The sequence below is a fragment of the Leuresthes tenuis genome, unplaced genomic scaffold, assembly GCF_036924035.1.
Source record: "Leuresthes tenuis unplaced genomic scaffold, fLeuTen1.0.hap1 SCAF_7, whole genome shotgun sequence".
Taxonomy (NCBI): domain Eukaryota; kingdom Metazoa; phylum Chordata; class Actinopteri; order Atheriniformes; family Atherinopsidae; genus Leuresthes; species Leuresthes tenuis.
The window spans coordinates 10,217,384-10,244,722 of NW_027325361.1; the positions used below are offsets into that span (position 1 = coordinate 10,217,384).

At 39.3% G+C, this 27,339-nt stretch overlaps 3 protein-coding genes across 9 annotated transcripts in view; 1 reads left to right on the forward strand and 2 right to left on the reverse strand.

Moving 5' to 3' along the window:
• rabgap1l (RAB GTPase activating protein 1-like) overlaps window positions 1–13,783 on the forward strand; it is a 103,695-nt gene extending 89,912 nt beyond the window's left edge. For all 3 annotated transcript variants that reach the window (XM_072389210.1, XM_072389211.1, XM_072389212.1), the window contains 7 exons: window positions 4,393–4,485; window positions 7,255–7,365; window positions 7,676–7,780; window positions 9,275–9,358; window positions 9,592–9,663; window positions 10,396–10,596; window positions 11,146–13,783. In XM_072389210.1, the coding sequence (XP_072245311.1) occupies window positions 4,393–4,485; window positions 7,255–7,365; window positions 7,676–7,780; window positions 9,275–9,358; window positions 9,592–9,663; window positions 10,396–10,596; window positions 11,146–11,301 (822 nt within the window). In that variant the 3' untranslated portion in view covers window positions 11,302–13,783. The remainder of the gene's footprint in view (window positions 1–4,392; window positions 4,486–7,254; window positions 7,366–7,675; window positions 7,781–9,274; window positions 9,359–9,591; window positions 9,664–10,395; window positions 10,597–11,145) is intronic.
• A 293-nt stretch (window positions 13,784–14,076) lies between these two features.
• Window positions 14,077–20,201, reverse strand: LOC140311722 (interferon-induced protein 44-like). Its single transcript, XM_072389213.1, has 8 exons — window positions 20,142–20,201; window positions 17,706–18,253; window positions 17,277–17,325; window positions 15,792–15,987; window positions 15,529–15,681; window positions 15,256–15,427; window positions 14,993–15,093; window positions 14,077–14,914 (listed from the first exon to the last, which is right to left on the reverse strand). Exons 2-8 carry the CDS (start codon window positions 18,184–18,186, stop codon window positions 14,720–14,722), a joined length of 1,347 nt encoding a protein of 448 aa, XP_072245314.1. The 5' UTR covers window positions 18,187–18,253; window positions 20,142–20,201; the 3' UTR covers window positions 14,077–14,719.
• A 787-nt stretch (window positions 20,202–20,988) lies between these two features.
• On the reverse strand, window positions 20,989–25,224 carry ifi44g (interferon induced protein 44g). Of its 5 annotated transcripts, none has more exons than XM_072389215.1 (8): window positions 25,128–25,224; window positions 24,658–24,791; window positions 23,923–23,977; window positions 23,592–23,808; window positions 23,117–23,269; window positions 21,970–22,141; window positions 21,798–21,898; window positions 20,989–21,661 (listed from the first exon to the last, which is right to left on the reverse strand). In XM_072389215.1, exons 1-8 carry the CDS (start codon window positions 25,154–25,156, stop codon window positions 21,458–21,460), a joined length of 1,065 nt encoding a protein of 354 aa, XP_072245316.1. In that variant the 5' UTR covers window positions 25,157–25,224; the 3' UTR covers window positions 20,989–21,457. The 5 variants fall into 5 exon arrangements, with proteins under 5 accessions (XP_072245316.1, XP_072245315.1, XP_072245318.1 ...); XM_072389214.1 differs by having other exon boundaries at window positions 23,923–23,986; XM_072389217.1 differs by having other exon boundaries at window positions 23,117–23,263; window positions 23,613–23,808; window positions 23,923–23,986; window positions 25,128–25,223.
• Window positions 25,225–27,339: the final 2,115 nt, after the last annotated feature.

A 27,339-nucleotide genomic window follows, 5' to 3' on the forward strand; every position in this document is an offset into this window, starting at 1 on the left:
TCTATGGCCTAGTTTTCCTCAAATGTCCAGTTGGTGTTGTCCTTATTTCAATATTCAAACTGTGGGGCTGCTTTATTATGCAAGTGCAGATCACTCTTCTCCCCTGTGCACAGACGCACATTCTTTCTTCGAGGATAATACCTATGTGATCCTGGCTTGGAGGTTTGGGACCAATTCCATTTTCTGCAGCAGGGATTCAGGTCAGGAAATCTAAAAGTGGGCCTGGTACCATTTCCTGCGGCCCTATGCATCTTTAATTGCATTTCCTGAGTCAGTTGTGACCCCCTATCCTTACACTGGCCTCTTGTATTCACACTAAAAGCTCTGGGAAATGAAGTATGGACTTTGATGACGCACTTTTGAGCTTTAAAAATGTGCGTGTTTTTTCTATAGTGATCATGTGGTTTATTAAAGTGACCTCAAGGATCACACTGGGCCTTCGCTTACTAATGTCCCTGAACTTTTAGAAATATATAAAAATGTATCAGGTGTGTTGTTTATAGGCGAAAGCAACTTGGGAGCATTTAAAACGTAGTGCACTGTCTTGTAATACTGTTGAAAATGTGTGATGTCTGTGATCTGAAAAATGTAGCTTATTGCTCTGTTTTACTGACAACTGATTAGAATATCTGGCAAATGATATAAGAATAGCCGTGGAAATGCCACTTCTGTGCAGGGAGACTATGCAGGAGATTTGAATGTCTCAAAGTAGAGGAATACCAGTGAAATTACTAGCTGTCATGTTATAGATACAGTAGGGTGTCAAGTTGAAAGAAATCTCACCCCTACATTTATCACCGTCATCCTATTTCGAACTTGATGGGACCAGCAGAATGATTTGAATCACATGGTATGGCCTTCTCAGTCAACAGATCCCGACCCAGTTGAGGACTCATAGGAGATTTGGGCTGAAAGCTTAGACACCGAAAGGAGCAGTGAAGCTGCTATGGCGCCTTTTCACCCGGCCACCTTGTCTGTGTATTTCATATCTGAACATCAACAAACCAGGAGGAAACAAACTGGAACATCGTGAGGTTGCAGATCTGTGGATTGTAGCTGTTGCAGGACTGTATGTTTGATTAATGGCTTTGCCTCCTACAGGTAAGCCAGGCCAGTTTTAGGTTGCAATTAATTACTTACAGTCATGCTGCAATATTTGTGTGTTTAAGGGGTGTTGGAGTTCAGCAGGTTGTACAATCAGCAGCCAGATCTCAGCTTGTCTATTTCAACAAATGCATATTTATTTGGTTTAACAAATGTAGTTTGGTTTTTAACAAAAGCACCGTCATTTTAGGCCTAATGAAAAACATTGTTAGAATGTTATTGAAACCGAGTCATTGCACAGTAACATGCTGAGAAGTTTCTTTAGGGAACTTAAATCTACGCATCAACAAGGAAAAAAAACATAATTTAGTTGGAGTTTTGTGAGCCTACAGAACAGATATATGATAATATATCATATACTGTACATGAAGACTGGAAAATATGATGCAACCAGCATGTGTACGTTGGTGGTTGGGTTGTTTCTGTATTAGAATGCTTAAGTTCATTAAATTAAAAGGTTGTAACAGGTGGTGACGCCATTCTGTTTTATGCAGAAAGATGCAGACAAGTTGGTGAAGGACATTTTTCTTCTGTCATTTTCTTCTGCTAAAGGAACCACTTGATCAAATAATCTTCAAATGGCCCATTTGATCAGATTTCACCGAGTGAAACACAAACTACATCATTTTAAGTCCTAATATCCAATCACTCATCAGACTAACTTTGCCACTCCTGGGTGGATATGGTGGTTTTTCAACCATTTTTGCACTCGGACTTGAAAATCAACTGTTGCTTTCAGGGGAACAGTGCGTTCAATTTAATCTGCAGTATTATGTTACAATAACGCAATCATTAAATAGCCTACACGGACCCAGCTGCTGTTTCTTCCCACAGAAAACTACAAAAAGGACCTTAGTTCTGTTATCTGCTGAGTTGTGTCTGAGATAGATTACGCCATGACGCTGTGACCACCTCAGTGGTTTCTGGGTTGTTAAAGTCGGGTTAAATCAGAGGTAGGGGAGGAGAAACGGGTAGTGGCTGACCCGGTAGACTCCTTTAATGATTATTCACTTATTTTTCCTTTGTCTGTTTTTTTATACATGAAGGGATTCTCCAGTGTAATGCTTTGCTTTCAAGCTCTTTTACTGGGTTATTTTATTCACTGGTTTTTCCAGGACCTTCTCCGTTTCTATAATAAAGAAATTGTGAGAAGCTGTAAGAAATGATGTTGCTTTTGGCTTTGATGTCATTCTCTCATTAATCATTTAATGCAGTGAAGGAGAGGAGGAGAAAATACACCGAAAAGAGGGTCACAGTAGATTATAAATCTCATTATAATAGCGTTGTTTCTGAAGGGAAGTGAAAACTGGGCTATTGTAACGATTACTGTGTCAGACTGTGTATAAGTTGGATTTAAAGTGAAACATGGAGCACAAGGAAGGACTTTTTTCTTATTTTTTTAATCCCTTCAGGATAATATGACATAAAATATTAAATTTCATCACTTATGGTAAACGCAAAATGTGGTTTTTTTGTTGTTTTTTTGGTTGCTGCTCCACAAAAACAGTAATTTAACCTACAAAAGCTTTTATACTTAGTATACTAAACACTTACTGCTGTTTAGCTTTTTCTTAGGGTTGAATTGTTTTTTTCTGGTTTGCTATTTGGCTTTGTCATTTCTGTGTGATGTTGCTGACAGACAAAAAGCCTTGGCTCTGCCTTGTAAATAATAACTAAACACTCACATACATGAACAAACATACGCATGCCAGTCTCAGAGGAGGAGCCATGTGACTCAGATTGACCTGGAACCTCAATTATTGGTGCTATAGCAACGGTGTTTCCACACAGGGGAGGTAACATTACCACTTACCTGACGCAGACACAGGCACAGGTGCAGTGAAATGAGTTGGTCATAAAGGTTCTCTCTAATTTCACTGCTGTTTGGACCACAGAACTCGGTTTACTTTTTACAGATTTTCACTCCTCAGCCTCATTTAGTCTCTTTACATAAAACTGAGTGACGGTGATTTTGCTTTCTTCAAACTGAATTGCAGAAATGTTTTACACAGAATAGGAAAGTATTGTTTTTTTTTTCCATTGATTTATTTATTTTAGCTTGTATTTGCTTTATTTTAGAGCGATACCATGACTACCTTTGGAGAAAAAAATAGTAAAATTACTTTAAAGCCTCAGATTTGACCATATGTTGTACGTAACAGGATACATATCTTTTATAGTAGAGAGAAGTTCTCTGACTATGACAAGGGAAGAAGGAAGCATCCTGGGTGAGGTGCTTTTGATATGACCCTTCTTTCAGAGGAAGTGCTGGGAAATCCAGGACCAGGAGTCAGCTCAATCAAGCTAGTACAGGCACACCACTGAATCCATTCTCATCATTGGTGTCCTGAGTAACATCAGGTGTCCTGAGTAACATCCCCACCTAAACACTTTAAAGCAATATAATCATGCGTGGCAAAATCATTGAACTTAGCAGACAAGCCAAAATGACAGGACTACATATAGCTGCTATAACATACTCACACACACACACTCACACCCACACACACACACTCACACATACAGCTAAACCAAAACATAAAAGAAGTACAGATACAGGCAGTCACATTCAGGACAGGCTGGTCATGTTAAGTTTGATGCCTACACCTATTAGACTCAGTAATGCCTGAGCTCGCCTGTGACTTTATCTTATTTAATCATTATTAATTACCAGTGATCATTTTTAAGTATGTTTAACCATAGTTATTATATAGTTTTGTGTCTTCAGGTAAATTCTTGGCACCTACACGATTACACAGTAAAAGCAGTTTTTAAGGGAAAAATGACTCATCTGAGGGGCTCATCTGATTAGCACGACCACACCAGCGTTCACCCTGTACGTTACGTCATGTCAGCCTCTGTTAGCTTTCATCTCTGGAAGAAATGAATAACTTGTAGTGATATGATAGTCATGTAACTAGCTCTGTGAACGGAGAGTTTCAGATGCATGAGGCGAATTCTGAGAATGATGACGACTTGCTGATTTAGAGACAGTTGTTTTGTTAAGAGCTGTTGTGTATGTGCAGTGTGGGTTTGTTTGGTTCATAGTGTAAATGCAGTAGCAGTGTAACAATTTTCTGCCTACAGAACATGTTCTCTCTGAAGGCAACAACCAGTCTTTGTTAGACCCTTTCAGTTTGTGCTCATGTCACTAAACTCTGATCCCTCTGATAAACAGTGCAGTCTTTTTACTGGGGGGAAATAAAGCTGAGCTCAGGACAAGACAGCTGAATGAGGACTAAATTAACACAAATTCACCACAGAATACGCAATCTTTGTTGTTTTCAGGTTCCAACTAAAAAGCTGAAGAAGTTTGAGAAGGAATATCAGACATTGAGAGAGAGCCAGCTTCAACAAGAAGACCCCATTGACCGATACCAGGTATGATACATAATCACACATCACCTGTTTTCTTACACATTCTCACCATTTTAAGCCTTTTTAACACCAGAAGATTTCTAAATACGGGCTTAAATAAGCTGATTAAATCTGATTGCCAGTGGTACCATGTTTATCCTCAGTAGTACCCTCAGAACCGGGCCAGTATCTACCACTACCTTCAAAGGAACAAGCCTGTAACTACTCGAACATGAAGGGATGGTATTATACTGTATTCTACAGGATATTCTGCAATGATTTCTTACAAGCATGACTTTCTGAATAATTAGACCTGTTTATTATTTTCGACCTGACTGCAAATGTCTGTCCCACACGACGGGACTAACAGTGAGCTCCTCCAGTTACAGTCAGTGTTTCAGACAGTGTAGAAAAAGCAAGCTTCACACACTCTTTTTGCATGTTTGCGTGTGCACATGAGTGTCGATCCCATCAATGCTGGAGTTCATTAAATGAACTCCTGCAGGGTGGTTTGATGTGGGACCGAGTGCTGATTGAGCTTTTTCCTATTGCACTCAAGCTAAATGTTAGTGGGAGTTGCCAGTATAGAAAGGGCTGATTTAAGAGCAATTTCCTCTCCTCCTCAAGAGTTTAAGCTGAATAACTCCTCTGACATTTTACAGTTTTAAAGCCCTTTTAAGTAGCCTTTTTTTCCCCAAAATGAATCAGGTTTCTAAGATTAGAAATCTCCCATGAAGACAGCGTTGTTTTATCAAACCTCGCCTGACTATTTGTGAAACTATTTTGACTTGAAATGTGACTTCATCACAAACACTAACTTCCTGCAAATTATTTTTAGGTGAATTTGACAGTCTGCTGTTAGACAGGCTCAGCTGCAGTGACTTTCATGTCTTCCTCTTCAAAAGAGTATTTTCAGATATTTCTTTTAGACAGAAGACGATATAGCACCACTCTTTCATCAGCTCGTTCCTTCATATTCTCTGGGTTCAAATCTGTTATTCCTTTATTTCTCCAAATTATCTCTCTGTCTTCTATCTTTTTTTAAAAAAAAAAATTGAATTTCCAGGAATACTGTACACACAGCGTTTTGCTGCCTTCCTTTTATCAAGTTTAGAAGTAAATGATTTCTCTAACCAGTTTTACTTTCGACAAAATGATAGATGGTTAGTAATTTTATGTTTGGCTGTCAAACATGACAATAATACGGTAGTCATAGAAACGGCGTATGACAGCACACTTACATCCTGCTTCACACATACTGTAACAAGTGCATGAAATTAACTAAAAAAACGATTTATCACTAGTGAAAAAGAAAAATACTGACAAATTATGGAAACAATAGTTGATCCAGTCACACAACCAACCGTTAAAACTTCTATCTGAAGAAAAACATAGAATTACCTCCAGTCATTTTTCCCATGAAACTGAAGTGAAGCATAAACAGGAGGAAAGGAAGGAAGGAAGACTTTTGTTGCAGATAAGATGTTGGGTTCATCCAAGCTGCTCTGTCAGCAGTGGCAGTGTTTGCTACAGAGGAAAAGCTCTTTAGTTATTTCATGGTTCTGTGGTTTCTTACTCCAGGTCCAGCTATGTATTCTTTCTTGCTTGTTTTTTTATAGCTAAATATCTCAAGAATCTATTGGGTGAAATCTGTGAATAACTTTTCTGGACGGACATTCAGTTTTTTTCTGCATTCTTTTGATAATTGAAGACAATAAGAGAGTAAAAACAATTATAAACGGCCCGAAGCTGTCGAATCAGGAAGAGAGAAAGTGAGCCCGGGAAGTGTCGGTGAAGTGAAACTGTCAGGATCATGTGTTGCAGTTTAGTCAGAGCTGCTGGGCGCTCGATGTGAGGACGTTATTGTGACTGCTGACAGGCGCCTGGTAAGCTGCCTCTGCTCCAAAATATTATTTAAAGAGTAACTCCTGTTCAGGCTTTTATTGATCCATTTTCCCTGTTCTTACAGGATCGTTCCTGGATGTTAAACTTGAATGAGATATTTTGTAGTTAAGACTGATAAGATTTAAGTTGTGACTAAAGTAGCCCAAAATTTTCATGTAAACTAAGACATGAAGTATGACACATGGATGTCTTAAACACAGACCGACGGACTGTCGATCTCGGCCGGTTTGTTTTTGGGAAGTGATTATTTTATTCTGAAGATCTGCTTCCAAACGACAGAGCAGCAACAACAGTAGGCTTTGGCTCCATAAAGCTGAACACCAGCATTACGTGTTTCCATTCATGTTTAAACATCCCTAACTGACAACACTTTAGAAGATCTGCTGGTGTTGTGGGAGTTCAGTATTCTTCTCACAGATGTTTAGATGTGCTTATACTTAATTGTATGAGAAGTGCTCTATCACTTCAGATCAAATACTTGTGTTCACACCAGTCATGCATACTTCTGGGTGTATGATTGCAGTGAGCTTAGAAAATGTCAGCATTGTGAAAGTGACAGGATATCAGTGTCAGATGACGGCTCACAACCATGACAACGGTTCGTTTTGTGGAAGCGTGGCTGTCATGTGAGTCAGTTTACTGACAGGTTGGTAGTCATGAGACTCCAGTAATGGTCTGCAAAGGCTACTTTAAAGTGTGTGTTGGCATATTGAAAAAGAATAAAAGCAAAATGAGTACTGTGATCTTATCCTGATCATAAGCTTTGAAAGGAAAAGAAAAGATGTTAAGTTGTTTACATTTCTGGACAAATGATGGTGATACAAACAAATCAGGAAGCATGTTGTAGATGGTAATAGAGCCTGCAACTGTGCATGTGTGTGCGTGCAGAGGGAGAACCGCCGTCTTCAGGAGGCCAGTATGAGACTGGAACAGGAGAACGACGACCTGGCACACGAACTGGTCACCAGTAAGATCGCCCTTCGGAACGATCTTGACCAGGTAACACAGCTTTAGAGAACCACATCTGTCTGACTACCATGTCTCAAATGAAAAAAGATGTAATACTTTGCTATATTTACACATGATCTATGTGCAGTATTTTTCCCTGATTGTTGAACCAAAGCAACCAAAACCCTTCCACATGAGCTGTAGTTGTTCACATACATGTCACATTCCATATCTATGGACACATACTATTTGATTAACATTTGTTGCAGGTTTGTACTCCCTTTTTGATGTGTGTGAAAATAGTGCTTTGCTACAGCTGTAAATAAAGAGTCTGTGTGCTTGTGTGTTTACACACTCTCAGGCTGAAGATAAGGCGGATGTTTTGAACAAAGAGCTGCTGAGCACTAAGCAACGCCTGGTGGAGACCGAAGAGGAGAAGAGACGTCAGGAGGAGGAGACGGCTCAGGTAACACTGTCCTCCTCTAGTGAAGGACAGCTATAACAAACTAAACAAAAAGACAACATTTTCATATATATATATATAAATATATATATATATATATATAAACTGCATCTATGCTACTCACATATGCATTTATATCTTTGTTGTTTGTTATGAGACACAATTAGTTATCAATGTCTCAAATAATGATGAAAACAGCTAAGGTGGTTTTCTAGTGACTGTAAGATTTGCAGGCCAGTATTTTGTGTTCATTTTATGAAGTCATAGCCAGTGGGTGTTTTAGTTGCTTTATTCTGAATAAAGTTTGTTGTAATCTTGGGGGGGGGGACTTTTTTGACTCGCTGTAGATTGATTCTGTATGACTGTAATTTTTTTTCATCATGAGAAGAAATGAACTGAGACATGTCAGAGGCTAACCTCCAGTTTGTGCGAAAAGCCTTGATCCTGAAGGTCAGAATGGTGGCTCCTTGTATACAGAAGACAGCCTTGGGATTCTTACAGTATGACACATAAACAAACAGGGTTACCTAAAAGCCAGTGTGGCATGATGTCAACCTCTGTAGACATTCTCTGTAGACTTGTCTACATAGTTAGCCATAAATGTTAATGGCCCACACTTATATAGCCCCTTGCTAACATTATCTGATCAGCTCTATAAAATCTCTATAGCTCTTTTTTTTTTGCAAAACACCAGCACTTAGACAGTGTGTATGCACTCTATGAACAGTACAGTGACGAGCATATCGAGGGAAACGTGGGGTTTAGTGATGGACCTAACTACACTTAAACACAGGGGCCAAACTGCCAATGTTCCAGTTGGATGATCGCTCTACCAGCTGAGCCGTGGCCGCCATATTCCCCTGATTCAATAATACAGCTCATTGTGAGTTATTAGTATATATAAAACATAATTCCATTGATTATATTTATTTACTCATCGATTTTGCCCTATCCCGGTGTTCTTTCTTATATTATAACTGACGGCATTCATAACTATTCTTGTACATTATTTAAAAAACTTAAAGAAATTGTGCTCTGGGTTACTGGACAGAGGTATTTGGACAAATGAAATGCAATGGAATGTGAAACCCTCTTTACAAACCAGATTTTAGATTCTTAACCTTTCTTAAATCTTTTATCGATCCTTCAGCATACACAAGTGGATATAGAATATAAATTGCATATTGGTTTCAGGTGATTTATTAAACCTTTGAAACATCCAGTGTGGGTTTTTTTCTTCTTTTTTTAACCTTATAATGGCTTTAGTTATCTATTTTAATTATATCTTTAAGACTAACTTTAATACCACCTGACTTGAAATGCGGCCCATAGTACATTTGAGCTGGCTGTTTTACGTATTTTGGGGTCAAAATATAAGTCAGTGAATGTCTACGACTCACACAGAGAAACCAATGCATTGGAGTATCAAGCCACCGAGTTGACTCTCCCTGTTTATGTATTATTTCATCATCTATCATCTTCCTCTGTCTCCTGCAGCTGAAGGAAGTGTTCAGGAGGGAACTGGAAAAAGCAGAGTTGGAGATCAAGAAAACCACAGCAATCATTGCTGAATACAAGCAGGTAACAGAACAACTGTCTCTTTCTCCTTTAGAGTCTTCCAGTTTGGGACAATTATACTGAAATTATGTTTATTTGCTTTTCATCACTAATGAAGCCATGGAAAACAGTTTTATGTTGAATACATGATGTTTTGGTTGAGATTACGTTTTTAAAGATAGTTACTGTACCTCTGATCTCATAGTAGTTTGAATGTGTGATCTCTAGTGTAGCGTAACTTCCTCCCTGTGTTTCAGATCTGCTCCCAGCTGAGTACCAGGCTGGAAAAACAGCAAGCGGCAACAAAAGAAGAGCTAGACATCGTCAGGGTGAGATTACACCGTTAATGCACAGCCAGCAGCAGATGCAAGTTAGGAGACATTTAAATAGAAGCCGCAGTATGTTGCATTAAACAATAAAAGAGTTTCCAGCGCTGTGGTGGCTTTCAGACAAGCCTGGGTTTGTCCATCAACACACTCATAAAGAACTTGATTTACACAGACAATCCCACACAGGTGTTAGGCTTTGTCAAACATGCAATGTTGTTCTTTGTGGGTGTGGCAGAGGACTTTTCTGATTTCCTTCTTATTAAAGTATGTTGAAACAGCACATCACAATGATGCAAGCTGTTGAGGGGAAATTACACAGAGTGAACATTCAAAAGTCCTCATGAACCATAAAAACAGACAGAAAAGATAAAGTGACATGAAAAATTACCCTTATTCTGAAATGCCATGATTTCCTACTGCACTATATATATAATAACTATATATATATAAAACACTAACTCAGGCTCAGAAGTGTCTTGTTTTTGTTGCACAATAAACCTTGTTTAATTGTGCATGGCAGAGTAAAGCTATTCATATTGTGTGTTTAAATGGATGACCTGTCAAAGTTGAGTTTGTCCTTTAGCAGTGATAGGAATATTAAAACAGAAACTATTTTTAGATGTGCTTTTTTCTTGTCTCCATGCAAATATGGCAGCATGCATGTGTATCTTTAATACACAAAATGTTTATGCACCAACACTTGCTGTATATGTGTGTTTGTATCACATGCAGCATAAAGTAATGGGCTGTGATCACTGCAAGGACCTGTTCGGCACTCTGGGGTCCCTTCAGGCTTCCTCCCCCGGCAGTGACAGAACATCGAGCGAACCACTGGACGAGGAGAAGGATGGGCTGAAGGAGCAGCTGAGACAGCTGGAGCTGGAGCTGGCGCAGACCAAACTGCAGCTGGTGGAGGCCAAGTGCCGCATCCAGGTCAGTAGCACCGACATCCATAATGATCATAGCTGTTCCCAGGACAGTGAGTCTGTGAAAGTACTAATAAGGAAACACATTTAACTGAAGCTGACATGAAGATCTAGATTAGTATGATAAAAAAGGGTTATATTTGTAATTAAGTTGTTATTCTTGAGTTTACTTTACTTTATTGTACCCTTGCTGTTGCTTAGTCGAATGTTAAAGTAGTTGGTACATTAATAAAGATAAAGATAAACACAGCAGAGTTTAACATGATGACCAAAACGTCTCTGTGAGGCTGCATCAGTATGCAGCAGGATAGAGTCCTTCTTAAGAAAGAGCATTATGCATACTAGATAATACTAAGATGATAAACAGTGTGCAAAAGCATAATGTCTACAAAACATGTACCCTCTAAGCACAGCCAGATTATTAATCAATGTATTAGAATACAGTGGCTCTTTGAAAATGCCAAGGTATATTTGAATTGTCCATTGCCATAAAATGCTTGTGTAGACTAGTCTAAGAAAAGCCAGATAACAGGTCTGTGTATTGCTTCTGCTGCAGGAGCTCGAGCATCAGCGGGGAGTCCTGATGACTGAAATCCAAGCTGCCAAGAACTCTTGGTTCAGTAAAACTCTGGGGTCTCTGAAGAGTTCTGCCTCCTCTTCCTCCAGCTCCACATCACAGACCCCGTCCTCTCCGAAGGATGGGCCTGCCTAGCTGAGCCCCCCCCACCCCTCTTGTTCCCCTGCGGGATGCACACAAGAGCTGAGCAAAACGAGCTGAAGAAACTAGCTGTGGACAAATGCAGTATTCCTTTTCCAGCAGGTGGGAAAGTGGAGCTTCCTGGCTTCTTGGACTGCAAATAGCTGAAAATAGGGAAGGCGGGTTTGGTGGGGTACTGGAACAGCCACCTGTACTTGAGACTATAAAGTGTCTGTTGACCTTCTCTGCATCACAGGTAATGAGAAAGGTGAAGCATCAGTGAGGTCTGACGTTAAAGTTCAGCTGTTTTTGCAGATTCAGCACACATAAAGTAACCTGTCTTAAAGGTCAGTTAGCTCCACCTTGTGGGCACTCATCTCTGCTACTGCAGAGTTGTATTACTCACTGTGAATCACGTTTTCTGAAAATTAAACCTGCATTCAGTCTAACAAATAGGACTTGATTTTAAATGATGGTGATGTAGCTCTGTCTCAGTAGTATTATATATTTACTGTTTAAAGATATAATGACCAACATGAACCGTCTTCAGTGCAGAAACGCCCCCGCACTGAAAAAGGAATACTGCATACAGTTGTGGAGAGCAACACAAATGTTGCATTTCTTTATAGTAATATAACGTAAACAATGTTGTCATATAAATATGTATAACTAATTATTGAATTTTTAAAATAATCCTGTACAGTTCTTTAAGAGGAAAAAAAAACATAAGAAAAAGTTCTTAAATTTCTTTTCTACTGTTTGGAAGTTGAATGTCATCTCTATAGATGTTGACGTAAGCACAGTGTGTGACTGATGTGGTCGAGTCCAAATGCTGAGAAGCCAAAGTGACAACCTGCAGAGATCTGTTTTTCAGTTTCCCCATAACCATTTCGTTTTTAATCTCAGCTCCAGCTGAGCACTGACCTCGCCCGTTTCACCTATAAGGGTGCAGACCGTGCACTCTTATTTGCTTATTGATTCACTTTACATCACACCATCAGTTGTCCTCTGTAAATAATGTAGAGAATGCCACAGTTTGTGTTTTACATATTGACAGGTTGCATATGATAGTTTAGTATTGAAAACTGTTGTCTGTTTATCTTTTTTTAAGCTGCAGGCATGCGTTGCATTTGCAGACGTCAATGCTTATTTTTCATTTTCAGCCTTTGATTCTGTACATACTGAAAAAAGGCTTTCACAGAGCCAAATAACAGTCACCATGATAAGACAAAACTTCAGTGTCATTCTGCATTATGTGAGAACACATAGACAGCACCAGAGCAAACATGAACAAGCAAGATGAGGTCACAGTATTACTCAATCATTGCCAAACAGTCACAAGGCCATTCGTGTGGCTGTGCCAACACCCCAGTTTCTATTGCTGTGGTGATTTTTCTTTTATTTGCAACTCCTCACCCAATGACAAGTATGTGGGTACAGGAGTCCTGCCTGTGTCCACTGTCGGATCATCTCACTTGAAGTCTACTTAATGTCTAGCAAAGGAAAATAAGCAGCAGAGGGCACCACAAACAAGCAAAAACAAAACCCAGGCCAAACACAGGAAAAATGTCAGAACGTCTAACATTTTGTGCTCATCACATTGTGGAATGTTAAACATAAAGGACTTGAGGATGCCAACAGGTTTGTTCAGATGGGGCATAAATGTGCATTAGCACCATGTTAGAAAGCTGGCCCAATTTATTCTCCTCTGTGGTTGACACTAAAATCAGCCTTTGGACTCGGACCAATCCCATGTGTACTTTGTGTGTGTGTGTGTGTGTGTGAATGGACGTATGTACATGTGTGCTCTGCACTGTAACTCAAGTTGTTGAAGTTGAAATGTTTTCTTCTTCACGTGGCTGCCTTTTCTTTTGACTGAAGTAGCTGGCTGTAGAGAGAAAAGCCATCTGGCTGTTTAAGTGTCAGCTGTGCCATAAGAGCCTCTCCATGGTCTTCCTCTGTGCTCCCAACCATCTGTACCAACCTCCCAAGACCTGTGTCATTTGATCTAGTTGAAAAGTCTGCTGAGGCATCTTTTTCAGGTGCGTGTGGGATAGAGGAGAACAGAGAATATCACTGAATTCCACATTTGCTTTGCATCTTCAGGACATTCCTTCTTCACTATTGTACATTCTTGTTGTCGGTTACTCTGTGAAAGTTCAATGTTAACTGTGGCCAAGTTGGAGAGGAGCTCCCCGTCTGTCGTGTGCACTAACATACGTTGATATTTTAAACACTATTTTAACATTACGTTATTTTTAACTGATGACTGTCACTGAGAGGACAGCTGCCAATTCATATTCCATTCTAATTCCCAGTTAATTCCAGTGATGCATAAAGCAGGCGGTGAGTCAGATTGCAGATGTATGTTGTATATTTACAGTCCTTTTAAACAGGGAGGGACTGCTCCTCAGCTGGACTGACTCCCGACACCGTTTCCCTGTACAGTAACTGTCCGAGCTGCATTAATAAAGTTCAGTTCTTCTGTCTATTCAGACACTTAGAGCTTTCATTGAAAAGCACAATACCCATTCAAATATACTTTAAGCACTGCAAGTATGATACTCGGTCCACTGTAAATAGTTGTGCAGATTTGATTTTTCTTTTTGTGTGAAGACAGTTACATTTTTCTTAATGATATTCATTCTGGCCAGCAGGATTTATGATTATTATAGACGCAACTTGAAGCACAAAGTAAGAGCACATTACCTAAAATAAGACAACAATTGTCAGTTTTACCTGCTAGAACACATCAGAGGGACAGGTGAGGGTTTTTTCCATGCTCAACTCAAAAAAAGCGTTTATTATAGAGCAGTGAGATACAGGGATGCAAAGTTTCAACAAATCTCTTCTCAGTCATAGAACACAGTCGCTCACTTAATAGGACTTTGACGCCATAAAGGTTCAAACATTATTCAGTCTAAAGAAAGAAACAGAATGAGGAATGCTGATGATGTTGACGTTGAATTAAGTTATCTTTTTGTTAAAGTGCCAGCAGTGACCGAGCCTTCGTTATCTGTAACAGGACAAAGAACAAAATAAACAGAAATGTCAGCTTCTCTGAGCAGCCATCTCATGCAGCTCAAACTACTTGTCATACTAATAAATTGTATTGTGCTAAAACATCCCTCTGAATCTGTCGTGTTTTTTTAACTAAGCTGCATGTGACAAAGTAATTTTTTGAGAGATATTGTTAAAAATGTAGAAAAAAAGTAAGCGTCTCTAATATAATTAGACCAAGCCACATGGGGGAAAGCACACTGAGCAACTTTAAAGGAGGAGCTAAACAGCTTTAAATGTAGCTTTAAATATATTCAGCCTATGTCTCCCAGCATAACCAAATTAATTTACAGTGTCTATATCGTTAGGAAAGCAGAAGCAATACTGGATAAATACTGAGAAGTTGGCATGTGATATTTTTCGATTTCCACTCCTAATCTTTTACTGAAACGCTGCTCAGTCGATCACTGAGCTCATCAAAGTAGTTATCAACGAAGCGAAACATCTGAATGACGGCGCTGAGCAGCAGGATGTCGCAGTTCAGGTCCAACTCCAACTCCTCGTTGTAGTTCTTCACTGGAACGACGCAGGACAACGGCACACCGAGCCGCTCACTGGTCTCTTGCACCTGGACCACACAATGCAAAGTACAAAAAGTTTCAAACAAACTACTTAAAAGTCAAATCTTCTGTTTTAAAATCCTCACCATGTCTTTTATGTAGCCACTCGCATAGATTTTGGTCACATCTTCTTTCACCAAAGGGCAGGCTTCGTCGACTTTGGTAAGCAGAACCAGCTGAGGAATGCCTAGAAAACAAGCCGAGAGATCATTTCTAAAATTCTGTCAGCATTCTGAGGCACAGACAGTGATTTTAAAATAATTTGTAGCAGTTTAGTTTAGCTTTTAAAAATGGAAATCTGGCCATGCTTGAAATTAAAATCACCAAAGCAGGACTCTGTTCTACTGACCCTTCAAGTTGACCTTTCTGCGAATAGCATCCAGCTTCTCCTCCAGCTTTTCTGGCATGATGGAGATCTTGCAGGCATCAATAACATAAGCCACACAGTGGATCTTGTCTTTGATATCTGGGGACTTGCGATAGCCACGAACCTCTGAATGCAGAGGAGCGGAGGGGTTGAACTGAGTCCACGTTTCAGGAAAAACAACAGAGCAGTTTGAGTTAGCCACAGCCAAATCCATGTTTCAGTTAAAAGAATGCAGAATGTTATTAAATGCTGTACCTGGTAGCAGTTGGGCAGGTGACCTTCGAGGATGCTGCTGATGTCATCTATATCCAGCCCCGCCCCTTTGCCTTCCTCCAGCCCCATGGTATCGCACAAGATGATTGGCAGAGGTTTGCCATCTCGCCCAGCCTTTAGAGAGTAGGTGCGAAACTACTGGGCAGAAAGAGATGGAGTAGTAGACCAAAAAAAGATGCTGGGGCCGTATTTTCATTTCAATATCAAACACTGGAAACAGAAGCAACTGAGATGATGGCACAGACCTGTGTGGTGAGGCTGGTGGTGGAACTGCCTGATATGGCCTGGCTGGTGACGTGGCCTCTGAATACCGAGTTGATGGAGTTAAAGAAGCTGGATTTTCCAGCTCCAACTGGTCCAATGAGTAAAACCCGGGCCTGGGACACAGAACTAACTGTGGGTTTGTAAGTTTTAATGCTCTCCATCAGCTCGGCCCTCTTCCTGTACAAAGACATGATGAAATTTAAAGGAGACCTACTAAAAAATACTCTAGCTTTATATATAAAGATATCTATAGATAGTTACTCTACTCAGCGTAACTCCTAGTAATACATGTGTATTATTGATCACTCTGTTTACATTTTTTATATATTTTATCAGGATTGGTGTTGTTTCTTACCTGTTCACATTGTCCTGGACAAAATCAGATTTCAATGTGAACGGCTCTCCACACTGAACTCACTCGCATTAGCAAAAAAACAAAGATGTCACTAAATACAGGAAGTCAAAATCAGAAATGGAGATGCTGGTGTCTGCATGTTCAAAATTTGATGTAATAGACATAGGAAACTTAACAAATTGGCTGCAAGGAGAAGAAAAAAAAAGAGACAGACACTGAATTTTGGTGACTTCCGCCCGTGCAGAGTTGTGATGTAGAAGTCGCAGGAATTCCCATTTGACCGTCCAGACTGATGTCGCATTGCGAAAAAATGCATCTGTATCCGATTTATGACCCCGTACTTAAGTGGCACAAATCAGGATTGAAAAAAATCTGATTCTGTGTGACTTGTGCTGTTCATACTGTCATGAAAAAAATCTGATGCAATTCAATACTCTCAAAGATAGTTTATCTTCTGGGCTCTTAAATCCTCTGAGGCTGGGGACAGATGTAGGATGCATGCCCATCAGTACAACTGACAACAGAACATTTCCAAGCAGCCTAGCTGGTTAGATGCCAGCAGGTGAGCTCAGAGGGCAAGGCTTTGCAGAGGAGGCAGGTAAACTTGAAGAGGGATGTTAAGGTTACACTGAAACTTTGATTGGCTCGTGTGACATATTTTCAAATCTAAATAGCCTAAAGCAAAGTTCCAGGGTTGTGGGTTTTTGAGTTGCTAGTGACAGACACCCAAACATAATTCTCTCAAGCACAGAAAAAAATGTTTTTACTTCTTTAAAGAGGTTGTTAGCTGTTTGGATTGTGAAGATGTTTTCTGCACAGTCAGCTGATCTTTATTAGCTGTGGTTGTTGGTAAGATTAGCCAATATTTGCACTAGCGTATATATATTTTGCTTGAACGCCACAGTGATCAGAAATATCCATCATATTATGCCCATAACAATTAAAGCAGTTTGCATGTTATGGCATGTGTAACATATTCATTATTCCATTCAAATTGTTAACACATTCTTATAGTGCCTCAAGTTGTATCAAATTTGTCAAACTGTATATTGTTTGAATGTAATAAATGTTAACGAGATGGCGTGAATGAGCGTGTCTCCATCCAACTTACTTAGATTCCCAGGTTACAGTCCTCCATGGCCTCTCAAGTTCAGTGGTTTCTGTTGAAGAGAAAAACTAATTTATACAACAATCTTAGTGAATCAGTGAGAAATACACAACTGTATGTACAACAGTTGTCTTTTTGGTGGTTCAACATGACTTATCTAAAGAATGTAGTGACATTAGAATTATGTGATATAAAAATATCATTAAAATTATCAGCTCCTTCAGTATAAAAGTATAAAACTCTGCCCTGTTCCCCATTCACATGCTGTTTATATTCTAATTTGACAGAGTTAGGTGTCAGCTAATTAGTTTTTGTGTTCCAGCAATACATGAAATATTGCATGAAATACTAGATTGTTATTTATTAAACGTATCAGTATTATTCTGATAAATGTCAATGACAACAAAATCCACATTTTTACAGAGAACTTACCCTCCACATAGTAGACTTCACACTCAGTCAGGTTGAGGTCATTGCCGTGCATTTCTGCAGCAGTGAAGTTATAATAACCTCCTGGATCGCTGTACACTACTGGTTTGTTTCCATTTAAAAGAGCCAATGCTTCTCCAAAATAAGGACCAGAGTTGTTGATCATTTTCAATGCATATAGAGCATTAACGACTGGATATTTGAAGAGCTTTTCTCCACTGAATGTGAAAAGAAAGGCCTGGTCATCATTCACATACTGACCAGACTGAGAAAAAGGTTGTTTGGTGTAGCCTCCAAACACATAACCAGAGGCGTTATAGCCCACAGACACTGTGGGGGAGCGGTTGTCACATAGCTGGTGGAAGGCAGCGCCTGTGAAACCGTGGACACTGGCTTTGTACAGCAGCTTTAGTTTGACACCTCCCAGCTGAGAGCAGATAGTTCTCTGCCGGTTCCTGGTTAGCTGGGATTTCAGATTGGACATCTCGTCAGCTGATGTGAGCTTCTTGAAGATGGCTGAATGAAACTTAGCTGTTTACTCACGATTGAATCTGCAAAGACAAGACAGAAAGAAAAACCAGCATGAATTAAATAAAATGTAAGGTTGACAAATTTACAGTTTATACTTTTTGTGAATTGATTGAAGATCGAACATCAATTCAATAAAACTGAAATAATTGAAAATCTTCAGTGAAGCTGAGCTTTAAACCATTTTACACGTTTGATTTGGACCTGCATCAATCAGAGCGTTACCTTTTTTTGTATATAAATATTGTGACTGACGATATCAGCTGCAGTCACTGGTAGGTGTAATCCCACATTAAAATGCTGCAATAACATCATTTTCATTTGAATGATTTCTGTATAAAAATAGTCTTGTTAAGTAGCTACAGATGTTTGCTTTGTAACCCTAATAAGTAAGTCAGCACTGAAATGTCATAAATACTGAATCTAGATTGGTTTCTGACATTAAAACTAAATTCAAAGAGTGATGGATCCTATTCTTACCCAGGGTGGCGGTGTAGCAACAGGTGATTCAGGGTCTCAGTGCATGGTTTTTATCACTTGTTGCTGCAGTCTTATTTGCACTTTTAAAATGTTGCATCAGCCAGAACAACATCACACACCAGTCCACTTAAGGTTCTGATTAGTCATTTAAATATTAGTCTTGCTTGTCTTCATGTGGCCCTGTGATAGACCGGCAACCTGTTTAGTGTGTACCTCACTTCTCCCCTAATGACAGCTGGGATAGGCTCCATAAACCCTGGACCCTGAATTGGATTAAGCAGATATAGAAAATGGATGGATGATGTATTGATTCTTAAAATAAATGGGAACTTCGCTTAAAAAGACAACAGGATCCCTGGGAATTATTTGAAGCATTTCACAAAGGGGTCTCCTCCCTCATTGCATAATCTCCCCCACACAAGCTCTTTAAAAAAAAAACAAGAACAAAAATGGCACCTAAAACTGGAAAAGCTCATTTAAAAGTACTTCAAATTAATCACTTACCTTTTCTCTTAGTGACAACAAGCCAAACGGTGGTATAGCCTACTGAGCACGTGTAGGCTCAGCATATTGAGACAGTGTTGATTATACGCTGGCATTTAACTTACATGTAATGGATGAGCATAAAGGACAATTTAATAATAATAATAACAAACATCTTGACAAACTTATATAGTGCTTTTTTGGACACTTAAAGATGCTTAGCACATGCAACAACAACAAAAATTCACTGCATTCTGTGAATTTTGGGACAAAGAAAGGTTTCACAAATCATAAAATGTGTTTTAAAGACTGTACCCTCTTTAGAATAATTATATGCAGATTTGAGCAGTCTAACTATAGTAGTTTTCATACAGGACATAGTGTGAGGTGATCATAATGCAAAAAAAACAAAAAAAAAACGGTGAAACTGCCCTTTTCTGCATTTTAACAAATCAGAAAAAGGTTTCACAAATCCCAAACAGGGTATTAATGGATCTACAGGCTTTTTAGAATAATCATATAATGATTTGTGTAGTCTAACTGTAATATTGTTTCACATAGGACCTAGTCTAAGGTGCTCCAGATGTGAAAAATGCAGTTTAACTGCCCTTTACGCCCATCCCTATAATACGCGAATCGGAGGAGCGTCATGACGTTATGGTTGTGATAAGTTTCGATTTCCTGACAAATAAAACAAGTCACGCCTAGTATAAAATGAATAAAGATCAAGCAAAATAAACCAAAGCCATAATATTATTTCGCTTTACCTGGTACTTTTTGCGTTTTAATTCGAAGATTTTTCTGTCGTAGTGGAAATTTGTGAGATGAGCGAAAGTTTAAAGCAGCAGCACCAACACCTCCAGTTGTAGAAGAAGGAAAGAAAAAAGAACTAAAAGAAATGCATGATTCACAAAAAAACATAGATGCATTTCATCATTGCAGTCTTACCTCCTCTTCCTTGATGCGGGAGGCAGAGCAGAGATCAGTGACTGAGCGCATGTGCTCCAGTTGGCAAAAATTTAATTTGAATTCTCAGATTACGATATGGAGCCCCTAAGTGGCCACAAAAAGAAAAACAACTGGCTATCGTTTCCACGTTTCACCACAATTTGCACACGATGTATTGCTTATTCGCTCGTTTAGTTCATTTATGCAGATTAATTAAAAGTAAACGCACCAGGTTACATGCTGCCATTCCGACATTGGCCTCCAATTGTCGGAATGGCATTCCGACATTGGCCTCCAATTGTCGGAATGGCGACACTTAATTTTTTATTAAACGTCCCGCCATTCCACACTTTTTTCCTCCTATGGTCGGAATGGCGGTATGTTTTTTTTTTTTTTTAACATACCGCCATTCCGACAGTTCCTTTTAATAGCCTATGTTTTACCCAAAACATTTTACACTAATGAAGGCTGATATGCCGGCGCGCGTATTTGCGCATGATGTGAAGCTTCAGATTACCCCAGTACCTAAATTACATCCAGCTCAGCCAAAATGATCCAGGGGAGTCCATTATCACAGTAACGTGTTTGTTCATTTGTGTGTGTTATGGAGGAAAAAACTGAATAGTCGAACAATAAATTAATCCCATTACAATTATTGGAATGCAGTACGTGATATTCATCACATTCGATTAGTTATTTTGCGGTCAGCAATGTGTCAGCAGTGCAATGCATTCAAACTGTTCCGTGTTTAGTTTATACGTGAGTTATTGTGTTATATTAGGTACCATCTTCAGGCTGTGAGACTAACTGTGACAATCAGACACAATGACAGACTGAAGGATCCAAATGTGTTTAATCTGGGAATTAGTCTGGTACATCCAAACAAAGGGGAACCTGACCCATCTCATTAGTAAAATCAACAATGTCGAAAAAGGTCATTCAAGAAAGCAAAAACATTAAGAATGAAAATGGCAAACAGAATCAAAAGCATGAAGTTCATTAACATGGAAATCAGAGGAGCTCAATTTCATAGCTGCTCAGTGTGCCACTGATGCAGGTCAGAAGAGGGAAACTCCTCCGTCTTGATCAATGATATGGATGAGAAATTGCAGTAGAACGAGTGACGGTAAATGTCTTCACCCCGAGTGAAATCGTCCATGACTGTAAGTCTGGATCTCATGAACATCATTCAATTCTACAGTGAAAGAAAATATTAAATGCAATGGACCAGATGAATGTAGCAAGTTTTCTTCATTCACTGGGCGTGCTAGAACAAATGGCACTTGCTTACCAACTCTTACCAAAAGCAAAGACTGTTATTTCTTAGAAGGGCATAAACCAAGGCTTGTGTGTCTTGGTTGACAATCCTTGAAAAACAGGTCAGCATATTGCAGGATGTGGTCAACAGCACTAAGTAGCAGCACATCTGTGTTAACATGCACGTCCAACTCTGCCGAGTAGTTCTTCACCGGTACGATGTAGGATGGAGACATACCCAGAAGAGCTGCAGCCTGTCTCATCTGCAAACACACACACATTCTGTTCAGCTGGTTGGGAACTATACCAGTCCAAGGAGGCATTTAATTTCCTTATGAACTTATCTAAATACTAATTTATTACCTTATTACCAAATATTGTATGTCTGTTTCAACCTACCGTGTCTTCAATGTTCCGGCTCTGGTAAACCTGAGAGATATCTTTGTCAGTTTCTGGACAAATCTGGTCAACGTGGGTCAGCAGAGCCACCTGATGAACACCTAACAGACCAAATCACAATGCTTTTGAAAGTGTTTGACTCTCAGCATAAATATTTCTGTCGTTTGCTCACCCAGGTCACTGATGTGCTCTCTGAGCTTTTTAAAGGTGGTGCTGAGGCCTTTGGGGTAGGTTGCGATTTTAGAGGCGTCCACCACAAAAGCAACACAATGAATTTTTTCCTTAAGGCTTGGTGTCTTCACATAGCCAGCAGTTTCTGACGTCACTGGCTGATCTGGGCTAAACTGAGAGGGGGACAGTAAGAGGTTAGCTTTGGAAAAAGCCATTCACATTGAGTGCCAGTGTGTCTGTGGATGTTTCCTACAAAACACTAAACTCAAACTACAACTGAGGCTAATGAGAGTGTCGGTAGTGTCTAACCAAAGATCAAATTGTTGTAAAAAGTTCCATTTTCTCACAGTTTATCCTCAAGGTAGCAAACTGTTCAATAATGGTAGAGACTTTTATTCAAAACATCAAAAGTTAACTTTTGAAACATGACTTGAAACTTCCTGCATAAAGAGTAAAGTAAAGTAAGAGAGTTATATCTTCTGAAAACCTTGAAGTGAAGTACAAAGGACTTAAGGGGTGAGCCAAATTTGAGTCTAGCTTCTAGTTTGGATAAATACCTCAGTGTTAAGAAATAAGAGAGAAGTGCTGCACACTCCAGCTGTATGGATATAATTCATTAGACTTCTAAACGACATACAGCCTCCAAAAAGTCTCGACTTTTGACTGAATTTGACTTGCTTTTTGTCACCTTATTTGAAAGTTTTTCACTTTAAAATAAGGTGACAGGGTTTTTATTGATTGTTTTTTTCACCCCAGTGCTACAGCATGATTCACTGAAAAACATTTGGTGCGTTACCAGGTTGTCACCAGCTTGTTGTTCCTAATTTGATGAGTCATCTTGAGGAAAGGCCTAAGGGTGAAAACATCAGTCTAACTTAATAGTAGTCACACGTTTATGGAGCTAAGAGTGTGCAACTGGCACAGTCTGTGATTTTTGTTTTGTTCTTTGCTTTAGGTTACTGTCTGTCTTTGGTTTTGTGGATTACATTATTTGAATCTAACATTATTTTTAATTTCAAATCCCCCTGTGCTTGAAATCTTTTTTTTAATCTTTATTTCTCAATCTGTGTCCTCCCTCACTACAACCTTGTATAATATTTGTAATATTTATATGGAAAATTTCAGTATTACCAGCTTAGCCTGCTTACCTTGTGCCCCTCCGGTGCATGGCCTTTAATGACTGACAGGATGTCATGAAGGGTCAGCCCGGTCATCTCCCCATCCCCCAAACCCATAATATCACACAGCACGAGCCCAGTTTTATCCTCTCCCTTCTGAGCATGGATGTTGAAGGACTGTAGCTGGAAAAGGTAAAATAAAAGTTAATGGCATGAAAACCACCCTTGCTACAGTCAGAATCACATCATAATAAAAGTTTGCATCGACAGCGTCCTTCAGTTCAAGCTAAAGATGATCGTGTTTGATTTTCACTCATATATTTGAACTGTTGGACAACAAAAGCAAGCTAGAGAGTTAGGATACTTTGTAACATGCCAGTTATCTAATTTTACATGTAGATGTCTTCCTTTCGTCAATGAAATCCTCATAGTGACTTGAATCTTAAAGCTAGCTGGGATTTGGTGTTTGGCTCAAAAGCCACACAAGGGCTCTTAGTTAAATAACCTGTTGCTGTTCCAGAAGCACCTTTTTAGTGAAGCTGGTCAAGAAGGAGCCCACCATGGCGCGGTTGGTGACTCTTCCATTAAACGCCGACTGGACTGAACTGATGAAGCTGGACTTTCCAGAACTGACCGGGCCCAAGAGGAGAACCCGAGCCTGAGTCACTTCCTCACAACTCGGCCTGTAGGAGCTCACAGTCTTCATCAGGGCTTTCTTTTGCCTAGGAAAGAACTTATGATGATGACTGATCTTCAGAATGATTTAAATGGTTAGAATAAAGGAAGACGGGGAATTTATTTATCTGAAGAAAGAACATCAGCACAGATTTACTCACTCTTCTGTCCATTTCACATCCCTCCATTGAGATTCCAACTTTGGGATTCCAACTCCTGAAAATACTTTTAAAAAATTCATAAGGATTTATGATTAAACACTGTTAGCCACGTTTTATCTCTAAAAAGTGAGATGGATTAATTACTCTTTCACTGTCCTGACACATTGAAAGTGTAATGGTAAGTCACCTCTAATGAAATGTTGTGTCTTGTGTGACATCATATTAGACGTCTAAGAGTATTGGTGAGTTGTTTTCAGGAGTTAAACATGATGCCCATATGCCCAGATGATAAAAGTTTGTTAAAAGATTTCTCCTTTCTGTTAGCTTCATGTGATCTTGATGAAACATGAAGCATTCGGAAACAGATACTATTTTTACACTAATAGAAGTGTGCTTACACTTGGCTGCTAATTGATTATACTCATTAAAACAAACAAAAATCGGTCCCATTTCGTCAAGTAGTCATCAATGCTGTGAGAGCTACAACTTCCAGTATAACTGTACCTCTCAGCAGGCAGGTGTGTCACCATGACAACGGATAGTACAACACTGTATCCTAATTAGGGTTCTCTGAGACTATCAATTCAGTTTAAAACTTTTTATTTAAGCCCCCGGTTATACACAACTTGAGCACAAACTAATTTTCTTTGTAATTCATATTTTGTATTTATTATGCATGCATATTCAGTGTCATAATTGGTCTTTGACAAACATCCTGGCATGTCAGGGACTCACGTGGGATTTTGAAAGTTGCACCCTCCTTTTTTACTTTTGAAATGGTGTTTTTATCTTTCTTTGGAACCTCTTTGGCGGCTGTAAGCAACGGAACAGGTTGGAGAGAAAATGTTGGAGGTTTGCCAAAAGCAAAGCTGTGAAAACAAAAATCATAGATCAAGGAAAGAGTTAATAAATTCAAAGGGACTTTGAGCATTTTGTTAATAATGTTACACATTAAACAGCAAAACAACGTCCCGAAAGAGACTAGGGGAAGTAGTGTAAATCCACCACTGAGTGCAAAGTGAAAAATAGATCTTTTGTTAGAGATAGTTTTTGCCAATACACACAGCAGATGTCTGACGCTCATTGGACCCGCTCGACAGCGCGTCTAAAGTTTCCAGATAAGAAGCCAATAGAAATAAAACGCGAAGCAAAGCTTAACAATTCAACATCTACTTGCATATCATTACGATTGTAAATTAGCTCACCTGAATTTATCTTCAGTTGGTATTTCCATAACAACTTCTGGATGTAGACGTGGCGACACGCAGCAGCTCCAGCAGTTTTTTATCCTTAAAAAAGAGGAAACTTTTTACGAGTAAACGAAAGTGAAACTGAATTTGTCAAACACAAAGGCAAGGGTGTTAGCTCATTAGTCTCAAGTGTGCTCAGTCATTAGATTTTAGAGGCAATATCTTCATTGGAGAAAACAATTAACTGTGGTAGTTCACAATATTTTCCCCAGTTTTTCATCTAAATGCTGAAAAGATTTTTAATTTCCGGTGTCGTGAGTGTGTGAGATTATGTGACTGAGATTAGGTTCAAGCAGCCTCTCCAGCTGAGATAATTCAAATGAAGAAGCCATAACTCTGCATGGATCACCAAAGTGGACAGCATCAGCAGAAGCTGCCACAAAGGTTGCTGCCCCAGAGCAACACAAAGCCAAAGACTCAAAAGAAGTGGATATGAATATGCACAATCTCACTTTAGAATGAACTCCTTGTTTACAAGCTGCATAGAGTGATGCTTTCCGGTTTAAAATGCTGGTAAAAGAAGGAGCTTACATGGTATGCTGACTGCTCACTGTATGACCTTTTTGTGTCATAGCACCAATCACTCTGCCTGGCAAAGAGCTAATGCAGGAGCTCTGCAGGAGAGGCTTTGGATGGGATGGCAACTTTCTGCACAACGTACATGTACAAGCTAAGAGGGTGGAAGAACTTGGGAAGTTTAATAGGGTGGTGCTTTAATCCAAATAATTTTAGTAACTTTCACAGCTACATGATTTTCCAAATGCCAGCGAAGGTGAATATGACACTGTCAGATATGTTAGGAAAGAGATTAACTGACATCATGTTCATGTTACCACCGCTAAAGCAGGTCAGCAGTCCTCTGCATTGATGGCCATCTGTGTTATCAGTCAAGGGTGGAGCTGAGGCTGCAGTTGGTGTGCTTGGTCTTTTGGTTAGATTGCACTAAAGCATGTTCTGAATGAGGTCTAGTGCTTTCATACATTTTGTTCTAACAGGGCATCAAGCAGAAGAGACACCTGATATGTATCACAATGTAAGTATGTCAACAGTAAAGACAGTGTTGTAGATGATGTGTCTAAGAATTGGAAGTTGATGCCCTACTGAGTGGTAGCAGATGGATGAAAGGGCTCATCTTTCTTGAATTATTGACCAGAAAATACTGTGGATAACACCATTTAATTGGAGGATCCAAGAGTCAACAAAAGACTTCAGTGTGACTGTTGTTGACTGGTGATAGAGAACACTGTTTACAGTTTGTGTCAGAGGAAAAGGGACATGCAGACTTCTGATACAAATAATCCATCCACTGATGTGCATTTGGAGATGGAGGGGGTCAGACGTGCTTTTAGGGGTCAGAATGTCTCATTAAATTATCTATTTAACACAGAAACACTGATCATTTGTTAGCTCAGAAGAAGTCCAACAAAGGAGAAAATATAATAGAGGGAGATACTATACCTGTGTAAATGTTATACAGTGATTCCTAACTGTTTGATGAGTGGAGCTGGTCATGGTGAGGTGCCAAATGTGCTGGACACCCAATATATGCATTAATATCACATTTAAGGATCCCTAAGATCTTAGTACTTGTGGATTCTATTGCCTCTCATGCTTCTTGGCCTCTTTGTGGAAACCTTTCCTGATGAGATTGGTCCTATATGATCTGTTCATAAGCACAAAGTCCAATGCTACACAAAGACCTGTGATCAAAATCTTCCTGTGTCTTCTAGCTTTAAATCTTTATTAGATGCAGCATGATCTGAATACAAATGCTGATTACCTGAAACCTTGTTAAATATTTTTACATCTATATATCTGTATATTTATATTTATATAATGACCCTTTTTTCTATCATGTGAAATTGTGAAGAATCTGCCTGTCTTAGTAATTGATCCATTAATAATTGATCTGGTTTTGTTTGGGTTTTCGGTGTCTAGAGCTGAGATCAGGGAAGTTGTCCGACATGCAGCACTGGTGCGTCTGAAAGCCACTGTTCTTTCCAGCTAATATGTTGCCATGAAAATAGGAAACATTAATACTCAGTATTTCAGGTTGGTCACCAAAGTCATTTAAATAGCTTGATTCTGAAATACTGAGCAACTTCATTCCACCATTAATGATTTAATTACCAAGTGAATTACACTTCTGCAGGAGAAGATCAACAAA